Raw genomic sequence first — 23794 nt, 5'->3', positions numbered from 1 at the left:
TTAAAGTCTTTCCCGGGCAGCATTTAGCTCTTTCAGCGATTTTCATATATCTTGCAAACGAACATCTCTTTAAGGTTTAATTCGCGAACGAATTCTTTGATCCTTTCCTTTTAACAAACGAAAATCGTCAAGCTGAAAGTGAGAAGGCGATCCATTCCCTCCACAGGGTTGCGCGTTGCCAAAAAACCCGCAAAGTAAAAAACACCCCCAATGAAAACAAAACAACAGCCCCGGAAAAGAAACCCCTTTTGGATGACGATCATGGCAAACGCATTAAGGATTACGATTTGAGGGCATGCACCTGGAATGTCGGGTTCCTTAAATGGAAAGGTGCAGCTGCCCAGCTGGTTGATGTCATGAAAATAAAGGCTGACACCACCGCCGTGCAAGAAATGTGATTGACGGCATAAGGACTGAGACGAGTAGGTCCTTGTGGCATCTATTACGGTGGCCATATAAAGGAGCGCAGATTTGGTGTGGGATTCATGGTGGGAGAGATACTTCTTCGCCGAGTACTGTCATTCACCCTGGTGGATGAACGTCTAGCCGCAATTCGCATCAAAGTGAAGTTCTTCAACATATAGCTGATTTGTTTCTACCCCCGACGAAAGTGAAGGACGATGTGACCAAAGATCCCCAAATGGGCTGAGGCTGATCGACTTCGCCGTGGCAAGGAATTTGGTTATCGGTAGTACTAGATACCAGTACAAGAAAATTCATCAAGCTACCTGGCTGTATACGGATTGAAAGCCACCAACCAGATAGATCATGTTGTGAGAGACTGAAGTCGTGTCTCCACTGTTTTAGACGTACCTACGCTCCGAGGGCCGAACATCGACTCGGACCACTATCTTATTGCAGCCAAGTTACCCACCCGCTCCGTGCAGCAAAAAACGCACGTCAACAAACACAAGGAAGGTTCGACGTCGAGAAGCTGCATTACAACTGACAGCCGAACGATTTTCTACTGTTCTCTGAAAGCACCGGTCAACAACTCGGTTCCGAGTGGTTGTAAAAGTTTTTAAATACAAATAACCCACAACCAAACTAATTCTCCTGATTTCAGTTTTTCTTAAAATCTATTTTGACTTACAGTTCTTCGAGGTTAGGTACCATAAAAAATGTATTAGCCTCAAATATAGTTATGTTGTTGTTGCCCAAATCTCTGTAAAAAGAAAATATACAGTTAAATTACAATAAACATTTCACTCGCAAGTTATTTTGTATAACAAACAAATTTAAACAAGCAAATCATGCATTCTAAGTCATTCAAGTAATTTACTTACAAGGTCACAACGGTGTCTGGCAGCTCCACCGGCACCGCAACAACGCCGATACCCCGGCAACTCAGCGACAGCCGCTCCAGTGTGCCGGTGCAGTGACAATGCTTCTGCGTCCACACTTCGCAAACGCTGTGCAGCGTGCGTGGTGGCCGTTCTGCGCTGGTTCCCTCCAGTAGTGACGTACGCCCACTCTCCTCCGCCGTTGGCTTATCAGCTGTGACCGCTGATGGTGAACTGCTTGCCGCCGCGGCTGCCTGCATGCTGCCATGATACTCCAGCAATGTTTGCTCGTACAACAATTGCGCCTCCTTTTCCGGATCGACAGATGACAACACGATGTTCTCACGTATCTGCTCGGGCATGTTGATGACCGCGCGCTGTGTTTGCTTGCTGTCAGTGCCATTTGCGGCGGCATCGTGAGCACTCACGGTCGTTGGCGTTGCTTGGTGAGTCTTGCTAACGCCGGCGGCTGTGGCCGCGGCACTCACCAGAAGCATACGCTGTGTGTTGTTGTGTATATTTGCGATGTTGTTCAGCGCTTGTATATCGTTTTCATTTATGGCTTGCGGCTTGCCAACTCGCTTATCGCTTGATTTATGCGCGTCAATCAGCGCTGACTTATCTGATGTGGTGGTTGTGTTGTTATTACTGCCATTGCTTAAACTATCGTTACTAATCCTATCACTATTGCTAATCCTACTACTCTTGTGGCTCATACTAATACTGGTGCCGGTACTCGCATACTTCTCAGCCGCTTCTTTGGTTTCCCCTACCGTTTGTTGACCAAGCAGTAATGTCTCCACAAACTCCGTCATCGCGGGCTCCACGGCGCCTAGTTCTTTACGGTCCGCGGTGGCGTTATTATCAGCTCGTCGCTTATTTACGCCACCACCTTCGACAGCTTGCAGCATCTCCGCGCTTATCACTAGTTTACTTAGCGCATATGCCTGCAGCAACTGTAGCACGCATAACACTAACGCGAATATCACCGAATCTTTGAGTAGAAACCAAGAGTGCGTGCGTTTGCCGCGTCCCCGGCTAATGGCCATGCCGTCCCCAGTACACTTGAAGCGCTCTATCCTACCGCAGCGCACACAACGCGTTCTCGCCGACTGAGTTTGACTCTCCCTCTTTCTCTTCTCGTTTTTATATGCTTTTTGTAGTGTTGGCTGTGGACTGTGCGGTTGCTGTTGTTGTTGCTTTTCGATACGCCACTGATTGATGCTGCCAAACATTTGTCATTTAATGACAGTCGTGTGTGCAACACATTTCGCAAACATGACGACAAAACTATGCTGGCGAATGCCGCCAGCGACGAACAGACAACAACACCGCTGTGTAGTGACAGTTAGACGAGATAGTATTGTTCGAGTGTAATCAATGCCGTGCAGAGGGTTTACGACCAACTTGTCCTTTTGCTCCTTCTACTTATTTCTACTTCTTTACAGATGTTCTATGGAAAAGTATTTAAGTTCTTCGATGTTTGTCATTTGATTGAACAAATGTCATTTGTGTCAAAGTTGTATGGGTAACGCTTCGGTTGATGGGAAACTTTACGCCGTTGATTTGCGTGTGCTGCAAGAGATATGTAAAGGAAGTTACCACTTTATTTCGGAAAATGTGGAAATGTCTGTAAGAATCAACATTTTGAGAATTATTAGAGAAACTTAAGCAACTTATTTTGGTATAGAGGGCTTAGTAAAAATATTCATTTTCTTAAATATACAAACGTGTTTGAAAATATCAAAACCATGACAGTTTGTACTTCTCTACAGAATTTTGAGTAAGTCATCTCAATTTTTTGCTGAATATTTTGGAAATGACTCTATCAGCAAGTGCAGTGCCTTCCCAGGAGGGAGCTATTTAAATTTAACATATATATCTACTAAACACATATATTCCCACACACACATAGACACAGTAGCATTTGGTAGCTTTGGCAATTACTTTGCCATCAATCAAATCCATGACAGCTGCATTTCATTGCATTTAATAGATAAACATATTTTGAATAAGAATTCACCTTTCACTCCATTTATGCAACAGCACATGGCTGTGTGTGTACTTTACTTGGTATGATCAAAGAAATTTTCCGGTCAAGGCACGTTTATGTACGGCGGGTCTTTTGGCCAAATTGCAATGTTGTGCAAATAGCATATCAATTTGATTGACTCGGAATTTCGAGAGAACAACAATTATGCCATACAGAATCGGTGATGCTTCTAATTGTATCTAGTACGAGAGTTGCTTGCTGCAGATAGTTGGGACTTATTTTGTGCTTTTGGAATTTATTTTTCACAATTATGCAAGGATTTTTATAACAAATTTAATTTTAAAAAATACATAAATTAAATAAAAAAGTTTGAAGTATTAAAATAAAATTCAAATTTTTAATAAAATAAAAAATAAATAAATAAAAATTATTCGTTTATACTTATATCTGTAATGTTATTTTTTAAGTTTAAGATCACTTTTTATCATTGCTTACGGGGCATCTCGACAGGATAAAATCTATGTCTTGCTAACTGTATTGCCGTGCCTATTGCCTGTGGAGACTCCACATTGCTTATAGCTTACAATATATCGCAAACTAATCCGTATGCCATATATCGTAAGCTATAAGCTGTCACTTCAGCAGTTTGACAGCGCAGTTTTCATTTCTATGAAAATTTCGAAGAGGCAACATATCCCATTTGCACATATGCCGACGGCATTTTCATTTCGGTAATATGAAAATTAGAAGAGCGAGTATTAAGACGGTTGTGTTATATTATAAAAATACAGTACATTTTCAAAATAACATTTTTAAAAAAAAATAATATTTAGTTTAATATTGTTAATTTACAGAAAAATTATGCAAAATGGGTTGAGAATAAGCGAAATCTTAAATTTAATAAACTTATACTAGCAAAAATCAAAATATCATTGCTCATTTTAAATTTATTATTTTAATTGGTATATAAAATGTATGCCACAATTATTACATAGTAGTCCAAAAATATGAATTCTTATTTTTCCCAGAAATATATATTTGTAAAAAAAAGGATCTTTATCCTTTGTTATTATTTCATTTTTCCCAGAAATACATTTTCCACATAAAAGATTTAAACAGTTCAAGGGCTCAAAACATGCGCTACATCAGCTCGAACCTACCTCCCCTACGCTTTTGCGCAAATGATTATCTTATGATAACAAATGCCCACTTACAGATTTGGCAATGGCAATAGCAATAGATTTGACAGTTAGCAAGACATAGATTTTATCCTGTCGAGATGCCCCGTTAAGGTTTTGTTTTAATCACAAATACATATATTATTATGAACTGCAATTATTAGGAAACTTCAAAAAAAAATTCAAAACTTTTCAAGAATGTAAAAACAAATTTATCTAAAAATGTGTGATACTGGGACCATTGAGAAGTGTCATTTCTAACATTACCTTTGGTATGTACATAAATATATGGGAAAATAATGTTCTCCTTATTTTTGTATTTTTGATTTTGAGTAAATTAAACTAAACTAAAAAAAAATTGGTAAAAAAATCAGAGGTCGCGGTGCAATCCTCGTTTACTGATCTAAATTTCATACACAAGTCCCAAATGTAAGTTTGAAAAGCTGAAGCTTGGTATGACCACTGTAGATTTTTCAAAAAATCAATTCAATTACTATTATCGAAATAATCTTTCTCCAACTGAAAACGATAACCAGAAAACGATAACCATATTTTTATAAAAATATCTTCTACGATGAGGTTCACTTTCATCTGAGTGGCGTTAAGTAAACAAAAATGTCGATTGTGGTGCGAAGAAAATCCACAGGTTATTGATGAACAACCATTACATTCACCTAAATTGAAAGTTGGATGTGGTTTTGGTCTGGTGGAATCAGCATTCCGTACTTCTTTCGAAATGAAGATGGTGATACCTTTACTGTCAATGGAGAGTGATATAGATCGGTGATTACCAACTTATTTTGGCCGCAATTGAAGAAGTTGATCTTGACAATATCTGGTTCCAACAAGACGGGGCTACGTGTCACACAGCCCTTACAAAAACAAATTTATTGCGAGAAAAGTTTGGAGATTCGATTATTTCAAGAAATTGTAACATTGATTCGCGAAATTTTGATTGATTCAAAACTTTTTTATGGTCAGCTTAATACGAAATTATTGACTAAAGTATTATTTTTTCTGCCTATAATTTTTAAGGGAATTAATTTTTTTTTAATTTTCTTAATGGCTAGCTACGAAGTCCTTGAATTGCCCTTGTTTAGTCCTACCCCCAAAATTAAAAACGCTATCAGAATACATACTACATCATATCGGCCTCGACACGATTGGTAAATTTTACGAAAGCATATTAATAAATCGTTTGTAGTTAGCAATTCACAATGACGTATACGTTCAGTTAACAAAAACAATACGGCTTTATAAAAACACAGGTTCACTATTGATACACTAAGATAAGTCGTCGATATTGCCTCATGTGCAATAGGCGGCAAAAGGTGGAAAGTTGGCACAAAATATTGATCGCTATTAATCGTGGAAGTGAATACTGGGTTCAACTCTGTGAAAGGGGCAAAAACCATCAAAGCCGCTTACGAAATTCGTGCCTCCTAATACCTCAAAAATATTGCTCTGAGCTATTTTTATGGAAACAAAGATTGGTATTTCACACCGACGAGGGCACCTAGAGTTACTCTATTTCGCATGGAGTGCCGCAAGACGCGGTGTTAGGTCCCTACTTTGGAACCTGATATATAATGAAGTGTTAAGGAAGCAACCAATCCCGTGAAACTAAAAGCTTATGCGGATGACCTAATAGTGGTTGCAGTGGCGAAACCTTACATAATTTTCGGATCAAATGAATAGTTTCATAAACGCTCTGCTCGATCATTTTCAGGCATGAATCTACAGCTGGCTAAGCAGAAAACCGAAAATCTGCTCCTTTGGCCCAGAAAAATTGAAGAAGAACAGCCGGCGCTGAAGTACATTGGAGTAATATTGGACTTAAGACTAAAATTTAAGAAGCACTTTAAGAACACGATGGGTAAAACAAATAAAATCTGTAATGCTTTATCTAGAATTATAGCTCTATAGCTGACAATTTTTAATAGCTATGAAGCCAAGCGCTTGACATAAAATTATATGTAAACAGGATCAATGAAGGCAGAGCATAGGCTTTCTTCAGAACGCGTGATACTGGTAAGTGCTTTCCGATGTAAAGCGATGCTGCCGAAGTTTTAGACAGTACAGTGCCCATCGACATCCAGGGGAATGAATATCCGCATTCGTAACGACTATCAGAGCCGAGTCCTCTGTTAAATGGAAAGCCTCAGCTCTAATCATGGCAAGATTGAGGCATTTACAACAGATTAGGAGTCAGTCAGTCCGTACATTAGAGGAGAGTTAAGTGCCTTCTTCTATTTTATGAATCCTTAGTCCAATGAATCTGTAGGCAAAACATGAGATGGTTTTGGATGGATAAAGCTCCACAAACCCTTGTTAAAACTATAACCCATCAGGAAATCAATATATAATGGGTAAAATTGTGTAGTTGGATTTCGTAGCAGGAAAACTAATATATTTATTGAATAGTTTATTACTCCAGTGCGAAACATATCAAAATTTTCATACAAATCCCTTTACACCTTATATACACATATACATGCGTATGAGTCTGCCTGGACATATGCCTGTGTTTGCGAATCTCTTTGCTGCTATTCATATTGGCCTCTAGAGCAGACAATCTCTGCAAAGATATGCTGAATTGAGCCCAGGCGTCAGAAACTTTGCATAATAGAAACGTATTTACATACAAGCAAATGTATGTGTGTGGTACATTTTTAAGCAGATTGTGCAAAAAGGGTACTTCCATCAAAATGTGGTAAAAAAAACTTAGTAAACGTTCACACTTGTAGTTCTTACACCCAAACAAGTTGAAAGGGGGTATTGTGCCCGAATTTCGAGCGTTTTGTTGGCATTTTAAAAAAAGCATTTTAAACTTGTACTTTTAATTTTTTTTTTGTCATTCAATTTGAACAGTACACAAAATAAATTTAAGAAAAATAATTTTCATATTTATTCATATAGAGAATGGTGAAGGCGTCGCCATGATTTCTGCAAAATTTTGAAAGAAAAACTCATAAAATGTCGGATACTCAAAAATAAAATTTCAAATTTTTCACATATTTCTTAACTTTATCGAATTTTTTAAAAATATTACAAATTTCAATTTTTATTTTTTTTGCTTCATCTGATACATGAGTTCACGGGTTTCAAATAATCCATTTTTTTATTGTCTTATTAAATTTTAAAACACCTCTCGAATAGTGTCATAAATTTTCAAGTTGATCCGAGTAATAGTTTCGGAGATGCAGCCTTGAGAACTTGTGCGCTCGAGGCTAGCTAGGCTAAGTGTGCCGTCTTTAAACTCGTTTTTCTCGAAAAGTAATTAACCGATCTTCATAAACTTTACACAGGTCTTAGAGAGTGGTGAAGTTCAACAAATGGTCGCAAAGCCAGGATTGACGCCTCGAAAAGTTATGCTGAGTGTTTGGTGGGATAGGAAAGGAATCATAAATTATGAGCTGATCCAGCCTGGTCGAACGATTGATTCTACATTATGCTGTCGACACTGATGAGATTTAAGTAAGCAATCACAAAAAAACGACCAGAATTGATCAACAGAGAGGGCTTCTTTTTCCATCCGAACAACGCTATACCGCACACATCTTTGAAGACTCGACAAAACTGGGAGAGCTTGGCTGGGAAGTTTTGATGCATCCTCACTTAATGGAGTAAAGTTGGCTTCAAGAGAAGCCTGTGAAGATTACTTACCGCAGGTTTTTGCCGAGAAACCACTAAAGTTTTACACTGATGGAATAATGTCTCTAGCGTAAAAATGGCAAAAAGTGTTCGACCAAAATGGTACATATTTGGTTCATTAAAGTTCATTATAAATATAAAAAAATAAGTTGAAGTTTGATTACAAATACGAAAAGACTTTGGGTGTAATAAGTTAAAAAAGTTTAATTAAATATACTTAAAGCCTAACTAATACTATGTATATTCGTTGCCTGATTTAGTACATAATATTTTGTAAAAAACACAAATTCTTTTATTCCATTTAGTTATTCACTTTTATATTATTTCCATCGTAAAACTATGAACACATATTATATTTCCTTTTTTTACAAACTCCAGTCACTGTGGCTCACCACAACATTAAAGCTTTGCCTTTTAACACATTTATCCTGCAACACCACATACTCTGATCCCCTAAATAGCTAAAGTTTTATGGGCTGCTGGGCCTAGGGCTGCCGGTGTGGCGGCTAACTTTTTGCCAGCACATTTTAAATGTGTGCTTACCCACACACATGCACGTCGGTGTGTTATTTATTTACTTATATGCTTACGTGTGCGCACGCTGGCAAATACTACTACAAAGCACACACACGTACATACAAAAATATTTGCTGTCTGCGCACACACACAATCGCGGGTAAACACTTCTTTGTTATTGCGCTTTTCGCCGTGCAGCAAAGTGCTGGTGTTTGTGTTTGTGTATGTGACTGTGTTTTTATATGCGCTGCACACCAGTCGCTTGCACTTTAGCGTTAAGTATAACGGTAATTTTATGGGGTCATAAAAATAATTCTATCCAAACCGCATAATCTCACACTTGCCACATGCAGACCCGGCAAGCATTTCTCAATCGCTTTTCCGTTGTTTATACCCAAAATTTGGAACGTTTAACTTTTTAATGCGTTTAACGGTATATGTTTGCAAAGTTTCACTTTTATTTACTTCATTTTTTATTTTTCTATTTTGTTGTTTAGTTTGCGCCGCATCAACTTTACTACTAAAATTACAAACTCCGTTGAATGCCAATCAATTCTCCACTAATTTGCTTGTTGGCCATAAATTTCCACTTGCAGACTCATAAATATTCTCGGGTCCATGGCAATTTGACACTCAACAGGCGGGCGAAAAAGTAGTTTTACATAAGTAAACATGCACACACACTCACCCAGATACATACATGCATATATTCTGTATTTAAGCGTGTACTATTTTCTGTCGTGCTAGAATTAATTAAAAATGTTAATTTCATGCCAAAGAATTTTAAGTTTACAAGTATTGAGCGTTTTTGAATTTTTTTGAATGTTTGTTGCATGGGACTTGAACATTATTGAAATCAATAATAATACATATATTTAAAGATAAGCATTTTCTTGGTATTCTTAATAAAAAAAAACGAAAAAACGTTTTTTTCGGCTGGAACGAAGCTGTAATACCCTTCACAAATAGGAAAGATTCCTGAACAATTTCATCGGTGATTGTACCGTTTCTTTGGACCATAACAAATGCCAAATTTCGTGCTGATACCTCGCAAATAAAATAGTTTCCCATACAAGAACATGAATGCGATCGTTCAATTTGACAGCTTAGGACAAATGAGCAGCTCCTTGGTGATAAAGGACCGTCTGCCAAATTTCAGATCGATATCTATAAAACTGATGCACTAGTTGGCGTATATACAGACAGACGGACACGGCGATCATTTATGACAATATGGAATGACTTGGCGCATTTACACAAAAACTTACCAATCTTAACGGGGTTAGATTATCGCTCATTATACAGTATGCCCACAAGATTTCGGACGCAGCAAACTTCCGAAAAGCACTGACCACGATTCACAGTGGAGCCATCAACACCTTCATCGACTCCCTTCCAGTGAATGGCGTACTTGTATTCAAACCACCACACATCGTAGACGAAGAGCTCGAGTTGCCGCGAGAAACGAGAGTGACCCTGAGCAGCTTCGTTCTAGATACTGTAGCGGGTTAAACTCCTACTTATCCAGAATAGACCCCGACATATCCAATATATGTCCTGCGTGCAATGAGTCTCCCCCGCATGACACTGGCCACCTCTTTGCATGTACCAGCTATCCCACTCATCTAACACCCCTCTCCCTTTTGTCCGACCCCATCTAAACAGCACGTTTCTTGAGCCTTTCCATCCCAACCCTCACCATCCCAACTAAGTACCCGTTAGAACAAAAACAACTTGGCGCATCTTAAATTGAAAGCATACAAAATACAGCTTTTGTAGGAGCTCGACCTTTCCAAGCGACAACGCTTCGGTCTAAGGGCTCTAGAAAAGTTCCAAGAAGATCGGGAAGTTTTCGAGCCAAATGTTGTTCAGCCAAGGCCCATTTCTGGCTAAATGGGTATATAAACAAACAAAATTGACGCATTTGGGACGAAGGGCAAACTGAAGAGATTCAAGAGATGCCATTGCATTCAGGAAAAACTATCGTTTGGTGTGCTTTGCGGGCCGGTGGAAACATGGGTCCATATTTCTTCTAAAATGATGTCGGTGAGAACGTAACCGTCAATAGCGTTATCACGTCATTATAACCGACTATTTGATGCATGAAGTCTGGTTTTCTGGTTTTTTTTTCTTTTAAAAGGTAAAGAACCTCGAAATGGATCACTTTTTATTTAATAGGATCTCTGTAGATTCCTTCTGAGTGTTAAAAGCTTTGTGGCAACCTACTTACCTATTCAGGGTATAATAAACGGCTAGCAGCAAAACCTCACCAAAATATTTTCTATACAATTATGTCCGCCGAAGTCGGTGTGAAATATGCCAAAATAGGCACAACAAAACGCTTAACTAAAATGTAAGTAAATGCAAAATAATAAAAAGCAGAAAAGTGCCAACTCGAACATGCTGCTAAACGAGTTTTCAACCATTACAAGCGCAGCGCGGTGGTCGGGTGTCATTCGGCTGCTACCGTTGCAGTGGCTTTCAATGAATGAAATGACAGCAACAGCAGCGTTCGACTGTTGCAGGCCGCGCACTTGTGCGTGTGTGTGTCTGCCTGCCAGGTGAGGCGCTGCAATGGCGAGTTGCGTCAGTAATGCGTGCGCTTGCGCAGGCGCAACACATTTGCGTTCGTAAACAAACATGCATTGGCAGTGCGACGCGCTTTTATTAAATTCGCCTTTGAGTGTTTTTGCATTAATGTCAGCTGGTTGTTTATGGCACTGCCAACGGCGCTCAAATTGTTTTTAATATTTTTAAATTTTTCATTTTATCTTTTTTCACTGATACATTTAACATTTTTAGTTTTTGTTAAATTACTGTTTGTTTATTCGCTTTCAATTTAAATTCGCGTAATTTGTAGCGTGCTACAGCAAGTCCCCTACACCTCAAGGTACGCTTAATTTTAAGCTAGTAGTCGGTATGGAGTGAATTGATTTAATGTTTTGGTTAAAATTATCACTCACTGAAATACATTTTATTTTTGAACTCTGTTATCCCTTTTTTCGCACTTCTCTATGTTTTAATTTTTTTCTCATAAGTTTGAAGCGTTCTTAGTTCTAGGTTACTTGTTGAGTTATCACTGAGTTATTACTTCATATCGATATATTTGGAAAAATATTGACCTATCAAAAAAACTGTATACTGTAAGACTCTCGACTGTTTTTCACCAAATAATACAATGACAACAAATGACTTTTGTAGACCAAAAACCAAGAAAATTTAAGGTTAAGTTCAACTTTTTTTAAAACGCTGCCATTTTGGAACTATTTTTCGATCGTATACCCTGAAAACTTTAATTTAATACATTGACTGCTTTTTGTTTTGAAAACTCCCGTAAATCGATGTTTTTTGGGCTGTCACACTAGGTGTGCCGCTTAAACTTTCCTCGAAGAAATGTTTGTCTGATGGTTCTTATCAAGAAAACAAGTAAGTAAGAGCTATGCTCGGATGTAACCGAACATTTTATACTCTTGCAACTTACAAGAATCATATTCCGAGAAACTACTTAAAGAAAATATGGAAGGTGGCGGTAGACTGACCTCATTTAATCTATTTTTGTCAATATTACGTTCTAATAATATCCTCTGATATTCACTAAGGTACCATAACCAATCATATAAAGTAAAGTCTGTATTTAAATTGTATATCTCACATACTAACCGATATTTACGATACAGTCAACTACAGGTACTGGAGTCCAAATATTTGGTACCTCGAGGCTTGAATAGATTTGTTGGATCTGAAGAAGTTTTAGTCATAAAATGGAATACTTCAAATGGATTATTCGTCCGAAGTCAAATCGCTTTACATAAATATATTTTTGATTTGAATATAGGCACTATAAAATAAGAATGCAAAAATAATGTTATGCACCGAATTTGGTTGAAATCGATATGGTAGGTCCTGAAATATGTGATTTTACCTAAAAGTAGACGTTGCCACGCCCATCGTCCAATTTTCATATCCACAGTCCACTTATACTGTTTTTGGGGTAAAATTAATTAATTAGTTATTGACTTATTGCGCTTTAAGTAGTTTTTAACAGAACCTTTATTTGAAGATTGGGCGGAGATATCATGCGATTTCATACATTTACACACTGCTGGCAATAGTTTTTATAAGAATTATCCTAAGCGAATTTGTGGAGTCTAGGACTGTAATATATCAGAAACACAAGTATTTAAGTGGCACAAAGCATAAAGTGAAAGTCGTGAAGTCCTCGAAAACTTTCCTCATGCATTCGTCCATCTCTGTTAATGATAACTTTGAAAACTTGAAAGATACTTGAAGCACATTCTGCTGGCAGCAGAAAAATAGAAGAGGATATCAAGGTTTTTTTTATCAAGTGTATCAATACTAGACACCTACCATGATTGTGCTGAACTTTGAGTCTAAACAAGAAACGAAAGTCATCACTCAGCCACAATATTTGCAAATTTAGATTGCTATGACTTTGTTTTCTATATGCCTATAGAACGCGTCCATTGACTCAATATATAAAATTCGCCACACAAACTTTTCGCGTTTGCTTCCAAAACATACATACCCATTTTAATATACCAGTCCGGTTAATATTTGATCTTGACTATGTACTCAATAGAAATTTTCAAATATTTCCTTTAACTTATTGCAAAATATGTATATATGTTCATATATATTTACATTCAATGCATTGAATTCCCCCCGACATTTTGAAATGCATTGTTGAAACAAGCACACAAGCAATAACCTTAAAATTCCAACATGCCTGTGTTCTTTGCGCAAATTTTTCATTCAAACTGCATAAAATTTTTTATGCTCTCAGTAGAATATTTTCTTAGAACTCTACTCATTAAATGCAAAATACCTGCGCAAGCTAATAAAATGCCTATTCACCGCTTTCGGTCGAGGTAATGCAAAGCCCATGCAGTTGTGGGTGCATAATGCAGCTGCATGTTGCATACTAAATATGTAAATTGAGCTGTCATTAAGTAAGTTTTGATTTTATCGCATTTAATGCGTGTTAAAAATTTGCAAATAAATCGCCGAATTGGCATTCAATTATCGTGGCTGTCAAATTATAGTCATATTCGATATCATTGCCGCGTTTGGGGCCTTCACAGTTCAATAAGCCTTTATTAGTAAATGAAATGAGCAAACAGAATGAATAAATTATAATTACGTTTGCACGAAAAGCTGCATTAAAGCATTTTACTTATTCGTGTTAATATCCTCACCACTCTTTTCAATGAAAAATGTTGTGAAAGGTGCAGAAAAAAAATCACAAATATGCTTGCAGCGATGAAAGCAGTTGTATTACAAGTACTTCGCATAAAACAAAAACACTCCACATTATTCGAAATAAAAGGAATATTATAAAAAAAGACGTTTATGTTGTATCTTTTAACCTATTAAATAAACTTCAGCCCGTCATACAAGAGGCACTCGAGCGAATAGCGCTTCGCTGAAAGCAATTATGACTATCATTTTATTCAAACAATCATGCTCATATTCAATAAATGATCTACACTCCTTCGTTCTTCGTTTATTTGCGAAATGTGCTTTCTTCTTCTTCAAAATTATCGAATTTATATGTATATGTTTGCTTGAGTGTGTATTTATATTTAAATTAGTCCAATCTTTGAATGAGTAATGTGTGGCAATAAATAAATATGTATATATATATAACACTAGGGTGGGACTAAATAGGGAACTTAAAGATCTACGAAATAGTCTAAGATGATTTTGGTTAAGGAGGAATTCTAAACTAGAAATAAAAAAAGATATTTTTTATAAAAAATATATACATATATACATACATATATATATAATATTTTTTATTATTATTTTTTTAATTTTTTATAAAAAAATTTCTTTTATTTTATAAAAACAAAATTTTTTTTTGTCCCACTCTAATATATACCTATATCTTCACGGTAACACATAAACAAATGAAAATTGTTTTTGGCCCACCCTAATATATACCAACACTTGTATATTATATGTTTGATTGCCTTAGTAATTATCGCACATTAACTGCCTGTCATGCTTATCGCGCTCACGACTCCGGGGCACGGCAGGTGGCCAGTTCGCTCAAACGCTAGCTCCTTAATTGTTCGTGTTTTTGCGAGCTAAAGCTATCTGCATTTTAATTGTTTGTTATTATAAAGTGATAATCGCATGTTGATTTGGGAGAGCGAGCAATGACGTCGGCAAAAGTGGAAAGAGATTTTGACAAAAAAATGTTGTTTATTTTTCTTTTTGCTAATTTAGATCTGATTTTTGCATTGCAAATATGAAGCTTTTAAGCCGATTGGCATTTGTTGTTGGTTTGGTTATTATAAATATTTTTTATTAACATCTCTTATTAAGTAAAAAATTTATTTTTTTCTCACAATCATTACATTTCCAAAATGAAGGAATTGTGGCCGATGTTAGATTTTAAAAAGAGCATTTTCTGCATAAATACATATTTATTGTCAGTTCAACATCGGTCACTCGTTCAAGAAAATCTCCTATTTTGGTTTTGATGATGAGGCTTTGGAACCCTGTTATTGAATATAACCTAACATTCTTTTTTTCAAATACTAGATACTCTATATTATTGGCGGGCGTCAAACCAAAATCAGAGTCTAATGGTTGATTCACATAACACTTCCCTGGCTTTGCTTGACAGTTCATTCTTTGCCAACGAAGCGAAGAAAACATAGGCTATGTGAGAATGAACAATTTTTTTCGATAGGTAAAGTGTAAAAGATGAGAGTTGCTCAACATTTTGCTTGCTTTGTTCGAACTTTTCTGTTAAAGCAAAATTCTGAAGCAAAGCAAAGCAAACGCTGTTTGTAAATCAGCCATAAATAGCTTGAAAATGTTTTCCGAAACCAATCTTCTTCCGGTTTAGGAAAAGATTTTTACTTCGCAACCTTGAACTCAAAATAGTTTTGACAAAAATGTATTCCACTACTTCTTAAATATCACATACATACGGATGTATGTAATTATTTTCATGAGCAACAAATTTTTTTAAATTCTTATAAAATCCATTAAATTTTTCTTTGCATACCTGTATATACACAGGCAAAAAATACTACAATTAAACCAAAATTTTCAAAACAATTTGCTCAAGCATCACCTGTGTCGCTTAAAAATGAATGAATTTGAAAATTTCATTGATGAAAATGCCATGGCGTGCCATTCATGCTCAGCCAGTAAGTGCTATAAAAATGTGTGCAGCAAATTGTTGGTTCCAAATGGTCTGGCGGGCCTTCAAAGTCCCGCATTCCAAGTGAAAATAAGTTGTGAAAATTTTCATTATGAAAATTGAATAGATATATTTTTATGTAAAACATGTGACATTGCGCATTTTTCTTGCTTTTTCTCATTAATAATTGCTTTCTTAGCATTCTGAGACTTTGTTGTTTGTGCTTATTTGAACTTGCAGGTATTTTGAATGAAATATAAAATTGTGAATGAATCTCATTTAATAGCAGATTTATTAAATTAATTCAAATTTCAAATTCAAATTCAAAGTTCAAATTTTAATCTTAATCCTAATGCGTAAGTCTGCATATAAAAACAAAAAAAAAAATAATATAATATAATATAATATATAAAAATATATAGTACTAATTTCGATTAATTTTTTTCCCTGTTTGAATCAGCATTTTAAGAGCTTTTTGTAGTGATTTTATAAGTATGAGTAGCAGTTCAATTGAAAAGTCCCTGGACGGGTGAAACATTTTTTTCCGGCAAAAATAAATTTTTTTATTCAATATTCTTCCTTTCAAGGATGATACACTGATTATAGCGACCATCCAACTTTTCGATACAATTTTTATACTCTCGCAACAATGTTGCTAACGAGAGTATTATAGTTTTGTTCACATAACGGTTGTTTGTAAGTCCTAAAACTAAAAGAGTCAGATATAGGGTTATATATACCAAAGTGATCAGGGCGACGAGTAGAGTCGAAATCCGGATGTTTGTCTGTCCGTCCGTCCGTCTGTCCGTCCGTCCGTGCAAGCTGTAACTTGAGTAAAAATTGAGATATCATGATGAAACTTGGTACACGTATTCCTCGGCTCCATAAGAAGGTTAAGTTCGAAGATGGGCAAAATCGGCCCACTGCCACGCCCACAAAATGGCGGAAACCGAAAACCTATAAAGTGTCATAACTAAGCCATAAATAAAGATATTAAAGTGAAATTTGGCACAAAGGATCGCATTAGGGAGGGGCATATTTGGACGCAATTGTTTTGGAAAAGTGGGCGTGGCCCCGCCCCCTACTAAGTTTTTTGTACATATCTCGGAAACTACTATAGCTATGTCAACCAAAGTCTACAGAGTCGTTTTCTTCAGGTATTTCCATATACAGTTCAAAAATGTCTGCAATTACAGGCCTATTTCTAAACTCTCTACTATTTCGAAAATTTTTGAGTGTTCTGTCAAAAATAAATTATATTTTGCAGTAAAATCAATAATTAATGTCAATCAGCATGGGTTTGTCCCTGGGCGCTCCACTGTGTCAAACTTAGCAGTTTTTAGTGATTACTGTATGTCTGCATTCTCCGCTGGATTTCAAGTAGATTGTGTCTACACAGATTTCTCTAAAGCCTTTGATAAAGTATCACATAATATTCTAATTAAAAAATTATCATCACTAGGATTTCACTCGGCCTTCTTGATGTGGATTAAATCATATTTGCAAAACAGACGATGCGTAGTCACTGTTGATGGAGTGTCATCTGATTCATTCACTGCGTCTTCGGGAGTCCCACAAGGAAGCGTCTTGGGTCCACTTCTCTTTGTGCTGTTTATCAATGACATCTCCTGTTGCTTCTCTTTCGCCAACTTTCTGTTATATGCAGATGACTTAAAAATTTTTGCATTAATCAATAACACACAAGATGTACTCAAACTTCAATGTGATATTGATACTTTTCATAATTGGTGCCTGAAATCGAAACTTTTTCTGAATGTAGATAAATGCTCACAGATCTCCTATGGTAGGGGACGCAACATATTATCTTCTAGCTACAGTATTTCTAATTGCGTCCTAAAATGCGTTACTGAAATCAAAGATCTTGGGGTAATCTTTGACAACAGATTTTCTTTCAGTAATCACATCAACTATATCACTTCAAAATCTTTTTCTGTACTTGGCTTTGTCCGTCGAAATTCTACAAATTTTTCCGACCCTTACACGTTAAAATTACTGTACACATGTTTTGTGCGGTCCATTTTGGAGTATGCAGTGTTTATTTGGAGACCATATTGCATATCGTCAATTAACAGGATCGAGCGTGTTCAAAAGATCTTTCTTAAATATGCTCTCCGCTCCTTAAAGTTTGTTGACCCAATACCATCGTATACATCGCGTTTATTGCTTTTACATCTTAAATCGCTGGAAAATCGAAGGTCCGTTCTCTCACTTTCATTTGTCTACAATGTAATTAACGGGGAAATTGACTGTCCCTACTTATTAGGGAAACTCAACTTCAATACTCCCCAGCGTTGTCTCAGACCCATTTCGCCATTTTATTACAAAAAGGAAAGTACTAATTTTGCTGAATATGCTCCCCTCAAGAGGGCTATGCGGGAGTTTAACTCGATCTCCGAGAAAGTTCTACTTGATTTTTCTCACTCTAGGGTATCCTTCATTAATACCCTCAATTCTGTTTTTTAGTTTAAGTTATCTACTCTTGTTATTGTAATATTATTATTTTAGAATTCTAATATGCATCCTAGTTTTTCATTAGTCTGTAAGAATCATTGTTCATAGACTTTACTAAATAAATAAATAAATAAATAAATAAAATAAAAAATGGAAGAAATCGGATAATAACCGCGCCCACCTCCCATACAAAGGTTATGTTCAAAATCACTAAAAGTGCGTTAACGGACTAACAAAAAACGTCAGAAACACTAAATTTTACGGAAGAAGTGGCAGAAGGAAGCTGCACCCAGGCTTTTTTTAAAAATTGAAAATGGGCGTGGCGCCGCCCACTTATGGACCAAGAACCATATCTCAGGAGCTACTAGACCGATTTCAATGAAATTCGGTATATAATATTTTCTTAACACCCTGATGACATGTACGAAATATGGGTGAAATCGGTTCGCAACCACGCCTTCTTCCAATATAAAGCTATTTTGAATTCCATCTGATGCCTTCTCTGTATAATACGAGTATAAACATTAGGAACCAATGATGATAGCGGAATAAAACTTTACAAAAATACGGTATTTGAAAAATATGTAAATGACGTATTATGAAATCTCGATTATCACTTTACCATGCGAGAGTATAAAATGTTCGGTGACACCCGAACTTAGCCCTTCCTTACTTGTTGTAATACGATTTGTACTTTGCTTTAAAGTACCCCAAAGGCCTCAGTTTGGCGATCACATCTTCATTTGACAAAAATTTATTTTCAGTAAGCATTCTCTTGAGATCTGAGAACAGAAAATAATTGTTACGGGCCAGATCAGCATATTCTTCAAATGCAAGCGTTTTTTGGAAATTTCGTTCTTCAAACGATCTAATAACTCCATATATGGATCACTCTCGATTGGGCTTCGGAGTGGAAAATGGAGAAATGTTTCACCCATTGACGCATAACGAAGAAAAAACAAGGTTTAATTACTTATGTTACCCAATATTTTTGAATGATATGATGCATACATTCATTTGATATCCTTAGAGCCCTGCTATTTCGATCATAGCAATCCTTGACGGTTTATTTTCTTATGGAAATGGTCGGAAACTCGTCATATAGCCAAGTTTTTTCCTTTCAACAAGCAATTTTATCAACACGCGAAATTCATTTTTATCAATTTTTTTACAATAGCAAAAGTTGTCTCACTCAAAACGATATAATTCACAAACTAATGATCTGACAACTGTCAAATTTATATACGCGCCTTTTAAAGTTTAATGTTAACTAAAAGTCATCTGGATTTAACTCTAGTAGTGTCATTTATTTGTCAGCACGGGGACTTTTCAAGTGACCTGTTAGGCAACTGAAAAATTAAAAGGAAAAAAATCGGCAAATTATTACCACATATCACCAAATGTATTTATACTGTATGAAAACATATTGTTGTTGAGTCTGCTTGCCTTGTTGACCATCTTGGCAAACCGCCAGACAGATTTTTCGGTAACAATATGAAATCCGCAATTGTCGGCGACACAAAGTGACAAGTAAATTTGTTGCGAACACAATTTATGGAAAAATTAATACAAAACGTTGTGAATACAAGAGAAAAAAGCAACAATAATTAAATTAAAAATGTGGAAATTAAATTAAAAAAATCAATTGATGCTCATACTGAGAAACTTATATCTATACAAGTAATTGAATATACAAATAAAAACGATTTGAAAATATTTAACAAATAATACCGCGATCATCTACATATTTTATAATATGTAATTAATAGATGGCTTTTATGCCGAAAATTGTGCAGAATTGTTTCGCAAGTGTAATATTCACACATAAATATTGGCAAACATTTGCCAGACTACAAACACTAATTTATAGAACACAGAACTGCAACACTACTGACTTTCCAAAAACTTTTTTCATCACTGTATTAAATTGTAGCCGACACGTGCAACTAGTCAAACACCCAAGCAACTATAAACCTATACTACATACACATGCATCCATTTGTATAACGTTTATGTTATTGCTATTAGTTTACTTTAATTATTTTACTTTATTTCCTTCCATCAGCAATTTGTTTCATATTTTCGCTTAATTTTCGGTTTTATTTGATTTTTATATTTTTTTATGTAATTTTATTTGGGAAATGTGCAAAATGTTGCTTGTCACTGCCGCAACTCGGCGGGGTAGCAATTAATGTCAACTGGTGGCGTTCGTGGTGCGTGCGCCAAACGAAACACATACAAATTGGCTGAGCGCAAATGCGACGATTTCACTCAGCACCCACTAGTGAAAAATGTACATATCGCCACCTAAAATGCAAAAAAACGTAACATCACTTTTCATAAGTTGACAGGCGAAAGGAAAACAGTAAATTAGAAACCATTCACATTGAAAAAAAAATTGAGTTTTGGTTATAAAATGGTTATGTATAATATGGTTATATATTGGTTACGTATTGGTTATATATTGGTTATATCTGACAGCGGAATTAAGCAATAAAAAACTGAATTAGTTAATCTATTAGTTTCCTAAAAATAGCTAAGACTGTGAAATAAAGTGAATTATAATATTTTTCCAAAAGCCCTTTGAAGCATAAACTCACTGAAAAGTTCACTTCATAAAACTTTTCCTGTGAAAAATGCGAAAGTTTGCCACGATGCTGTCAATCAAAAAAAAAAAAAAGAAAAGTTTCGGAGACCCTATATATTATACTGAGTCGAGTTAGCCATGTCCGTTTGTCTGTCCGTCTGTCTGTGCTAGTTCCTCAAATTTGAAGATATCGATTTGAAAATTTACACTCGTAAATTTCTTACCATGAAGTTGGCCATTCGTCGGAACTAAACGATCGGAATCAAATGCTTGAATGGAAACTTTTTATTTGAGGAGATATCCTTACGAAATTTTGCGTAATTGCAACTTCCGTAAAAATGGTTATGATTGCTATGGCATATACATAGCTACCATAAAAATTCAACCACGCCTCTTCCCTTTCTTTTCCAGACCTCAAATCGTCTATAAACTATTTTTCTTTTAATGTTTGTTAATTTAACTTTCGTTTTCGGTGAGTTTCACGTCACTAAGATTTTTGTTTGTTTTCGAAAATTATTCACCCTGGACTAATATAGACATATTGAAACAAATCGACGAAAAAAAGGATTTTTTTGTAGTTGTTTTCGGAAACCGTATTTCGACTCTGCTTCGTCTTGCCAGAAATTCCCTTCAGGGTATTAATTTGGGTATGAGAGTTTCCGTCATGACACGTATATACATATTTATACACATATGTTTGTGTGTATTATATGTATGTATGTATGTATGCATATACATATGTATATAAATGGTTGACATCCAACGTATAAACATTCCACATATCGTAATTTTCACTTGCCTGTGGTATTTATTTACATTTCACGAATTTCCACACAAAGCAAACACATTAATTACTCTGTGTAATTCATTTTAGGTTACATGTACATATGTCATAAAGAAATCTCCAAAATTGGTTATTTTCTGCATAATTTCGTTAAAAAATAATAAAAACACTGATTTTTGGAAATACTATGGAATTTTTGTAACTATAAATAAATGATTACAACTGTATTCGGTTCGCAAAACATTGAAGATTAACGAAACGAAAAGACTTTATCAGTTGGTCAAGCAAAATGCAAGTAATCCTCTTATGCTAACACAATTGTGTGGCACTTTTTTTCTTAAGAAAGATAGCAATTAGAGAAAAAGAGGTTCCATGACAGCTAATGACTATAAATTAAATACGTCATACTACAATATATTGTTATATTACTATGCTATTATACTATTATATACACACTATGCTAAAAACGAATAGCTGATTTGTCGGAAGGAAAAATTCTAAGTGCGAATGATGCTACTTAGAAGTTAATTAGTCTACTTAAGAGAGGTAGAGCATGTATAAAAGCGAGTTTTTACCTATATGTAGAAAATAATTTAATTGAAAAAAACTAGTTCTTATAAGTAATCAAAGTCTAGACAGAATAAAATTTTAAATGACCTTGAGAACTTTCTTGCAACAAATATTTCTAGATTTTTAAAGGGACAATTCTGATTAGAAATAAAAAATAAATAATTTTTGTTATATATTTTCGAAGTTTAACTATCAAAAAATATATCTGGATAGGGTTTTCAATTCTTGATTTTCTCGAAACTGTCTTTCTTTTTAAAATGCTATCAACGACTTCTCAGGTTCTACTTAACCGATTTACCAGAAGCTTTTAGATAGTCTTTATCTTTAGACTTAACTATGTCTGGAACTATCGTTATATCCAAATTTCAATTTTTAATATTTTTTAAAAATTCGAAATAGTAAAATGAACAAGTACAACATAATACCTTTTTCAGGCAGTCGTTATTTCGTAAAATTTTTTTTACCACTTTTCCATAGACCTTAACTGCAAGAAAGCACTAAGCTCACTGGAAGACCAGCTCCACCTAGACTTGATATGAGTTCCCAAACGAATTCGAGTCAGAGTTAATACCAAGTCCGCAAGGATCGATCAGGGGAGAGCTCAATATACAATTTCAACAATTAGTAAGTAACAGATGGAAAAATATAACAAAATGCAATATAACTAAACAGTTATTGTCAATATATGACAAGAAAAGAACTAACGACTTATTAAATAGGTCCACGAAAAGTATCTACAGACTAACTGCTACCATAACAAGGCATTGGCCATTTGGAGAACATGCCCTACAGCTGCCGAGGCTACGAACTAGTAGGGAATAAGGAAACAATTTTCCACTTTCTCTGTGAATGCCCTGCCCTATCGCAGATCCGACACAGAACACTTGAAATCCATCATGCACCAAAACCTGAATGGATGTTTACAAAGAGCATATCGGATGTTAGTAGGTTCATCGAAACCACCAAATGGCTTGAACGAGAAAGTGAAACGTGGTAGCAATAACAGAAAGGTCTACGACTAGTGCATCAAAATGGCACAGCTAGTGCTAATTGAGCCCGAAATACAACAGTGCTGCACTCCTACCTACCTTTCCGTAGAACAAGCCAAATCGATATTATTCTCTGTTTTTATACTCTCGCAACAATGTTGCTAAGGAGAGTATTATAGTTTTGTTCACATAACGGTTGTTTGTAAGTCCTAAAACTAAAAGAGTCAGATATAGGGTTATATATACCAAAGTGATCAGGGTGACGAGTAGAGTCGAAATCCGGATGTCTGTCTGTCCGTCCGTCCGTCTGTCCGTCCGTCTGTCCGTCCGTCCGTGCAAGCTGTAACTTGAGTAAAAATTGAGATATCATGATGAAACTTGGTACACGTATTCCTTGGCTCCATAAGAAGGGTAAGTTCGAAGATGGGCAAAATCGGCCCACTGCCACGCCCACAAAATGGCGGAAACCGAAAACCTATAAAGTGTCATAACTAAGCCATAAATAAAGATATTAAAGTGAAATTTGGCACAAAGGATCGCATTAGGGAGGGACATATTTGGACGCAGTTTTTTTGGAAAAGTGGGCGT

General features: G+C 35.8%; 1 protein-coding gene across 2 annotated transcripts in view; it reads right to left on the bottom strand.

Moving 5' to 3' along the window:
* Positions 1 to 23794, bottom strand: part of LOC126752489 (leucine-rich repeat-containing G-protein coupled receptor 4) — a 59520-nt gene that overhangs the window by 19730 nt on the left and 15996 nt on the right. For both annotated transcript variants that reach the window (XM_050463318.1, XM_050463319.1), the window contains exons 2-3: positions 1287 to 2858; positions 1094 to 1165 (exon numbers count right to left, since the gene is read on the bottom strand). In XM_050463318.1, coding sequence (XP_050319275.1) covers positions 1094 to 1165; positions 1287 to 2518 — 1304 coding nt within the window. In that variant the 5' untranslated portion in view covers positions 2519 to 2858. The remainder of the gene's footprint in view (positions 1 to 1093; positions 1166 to 1286; positions 2859 to 23794) is intronic.

This window comes from Bactrocera neohumeralis, chromosome 3 (assembly GCF_024586455.1).
Source record: "Bactrocera neohumeralis isolate Rockhampton chromosome 3, APGP_CSIRO_Bneo_wtdbg2-racon-allhic-juicebox.fasta_v2, whole genome shotgun sequence".
NCBI classification, from domain to species: Eukaryota; Metazoa; Arthropoda; class Insecta; order Diptera; family Tephritidae; genus Bactrocera; species Bactrocera neohumeralis.
This window is presented reverse-complemented; position numbering and strand designations above follow the sequence as displayed.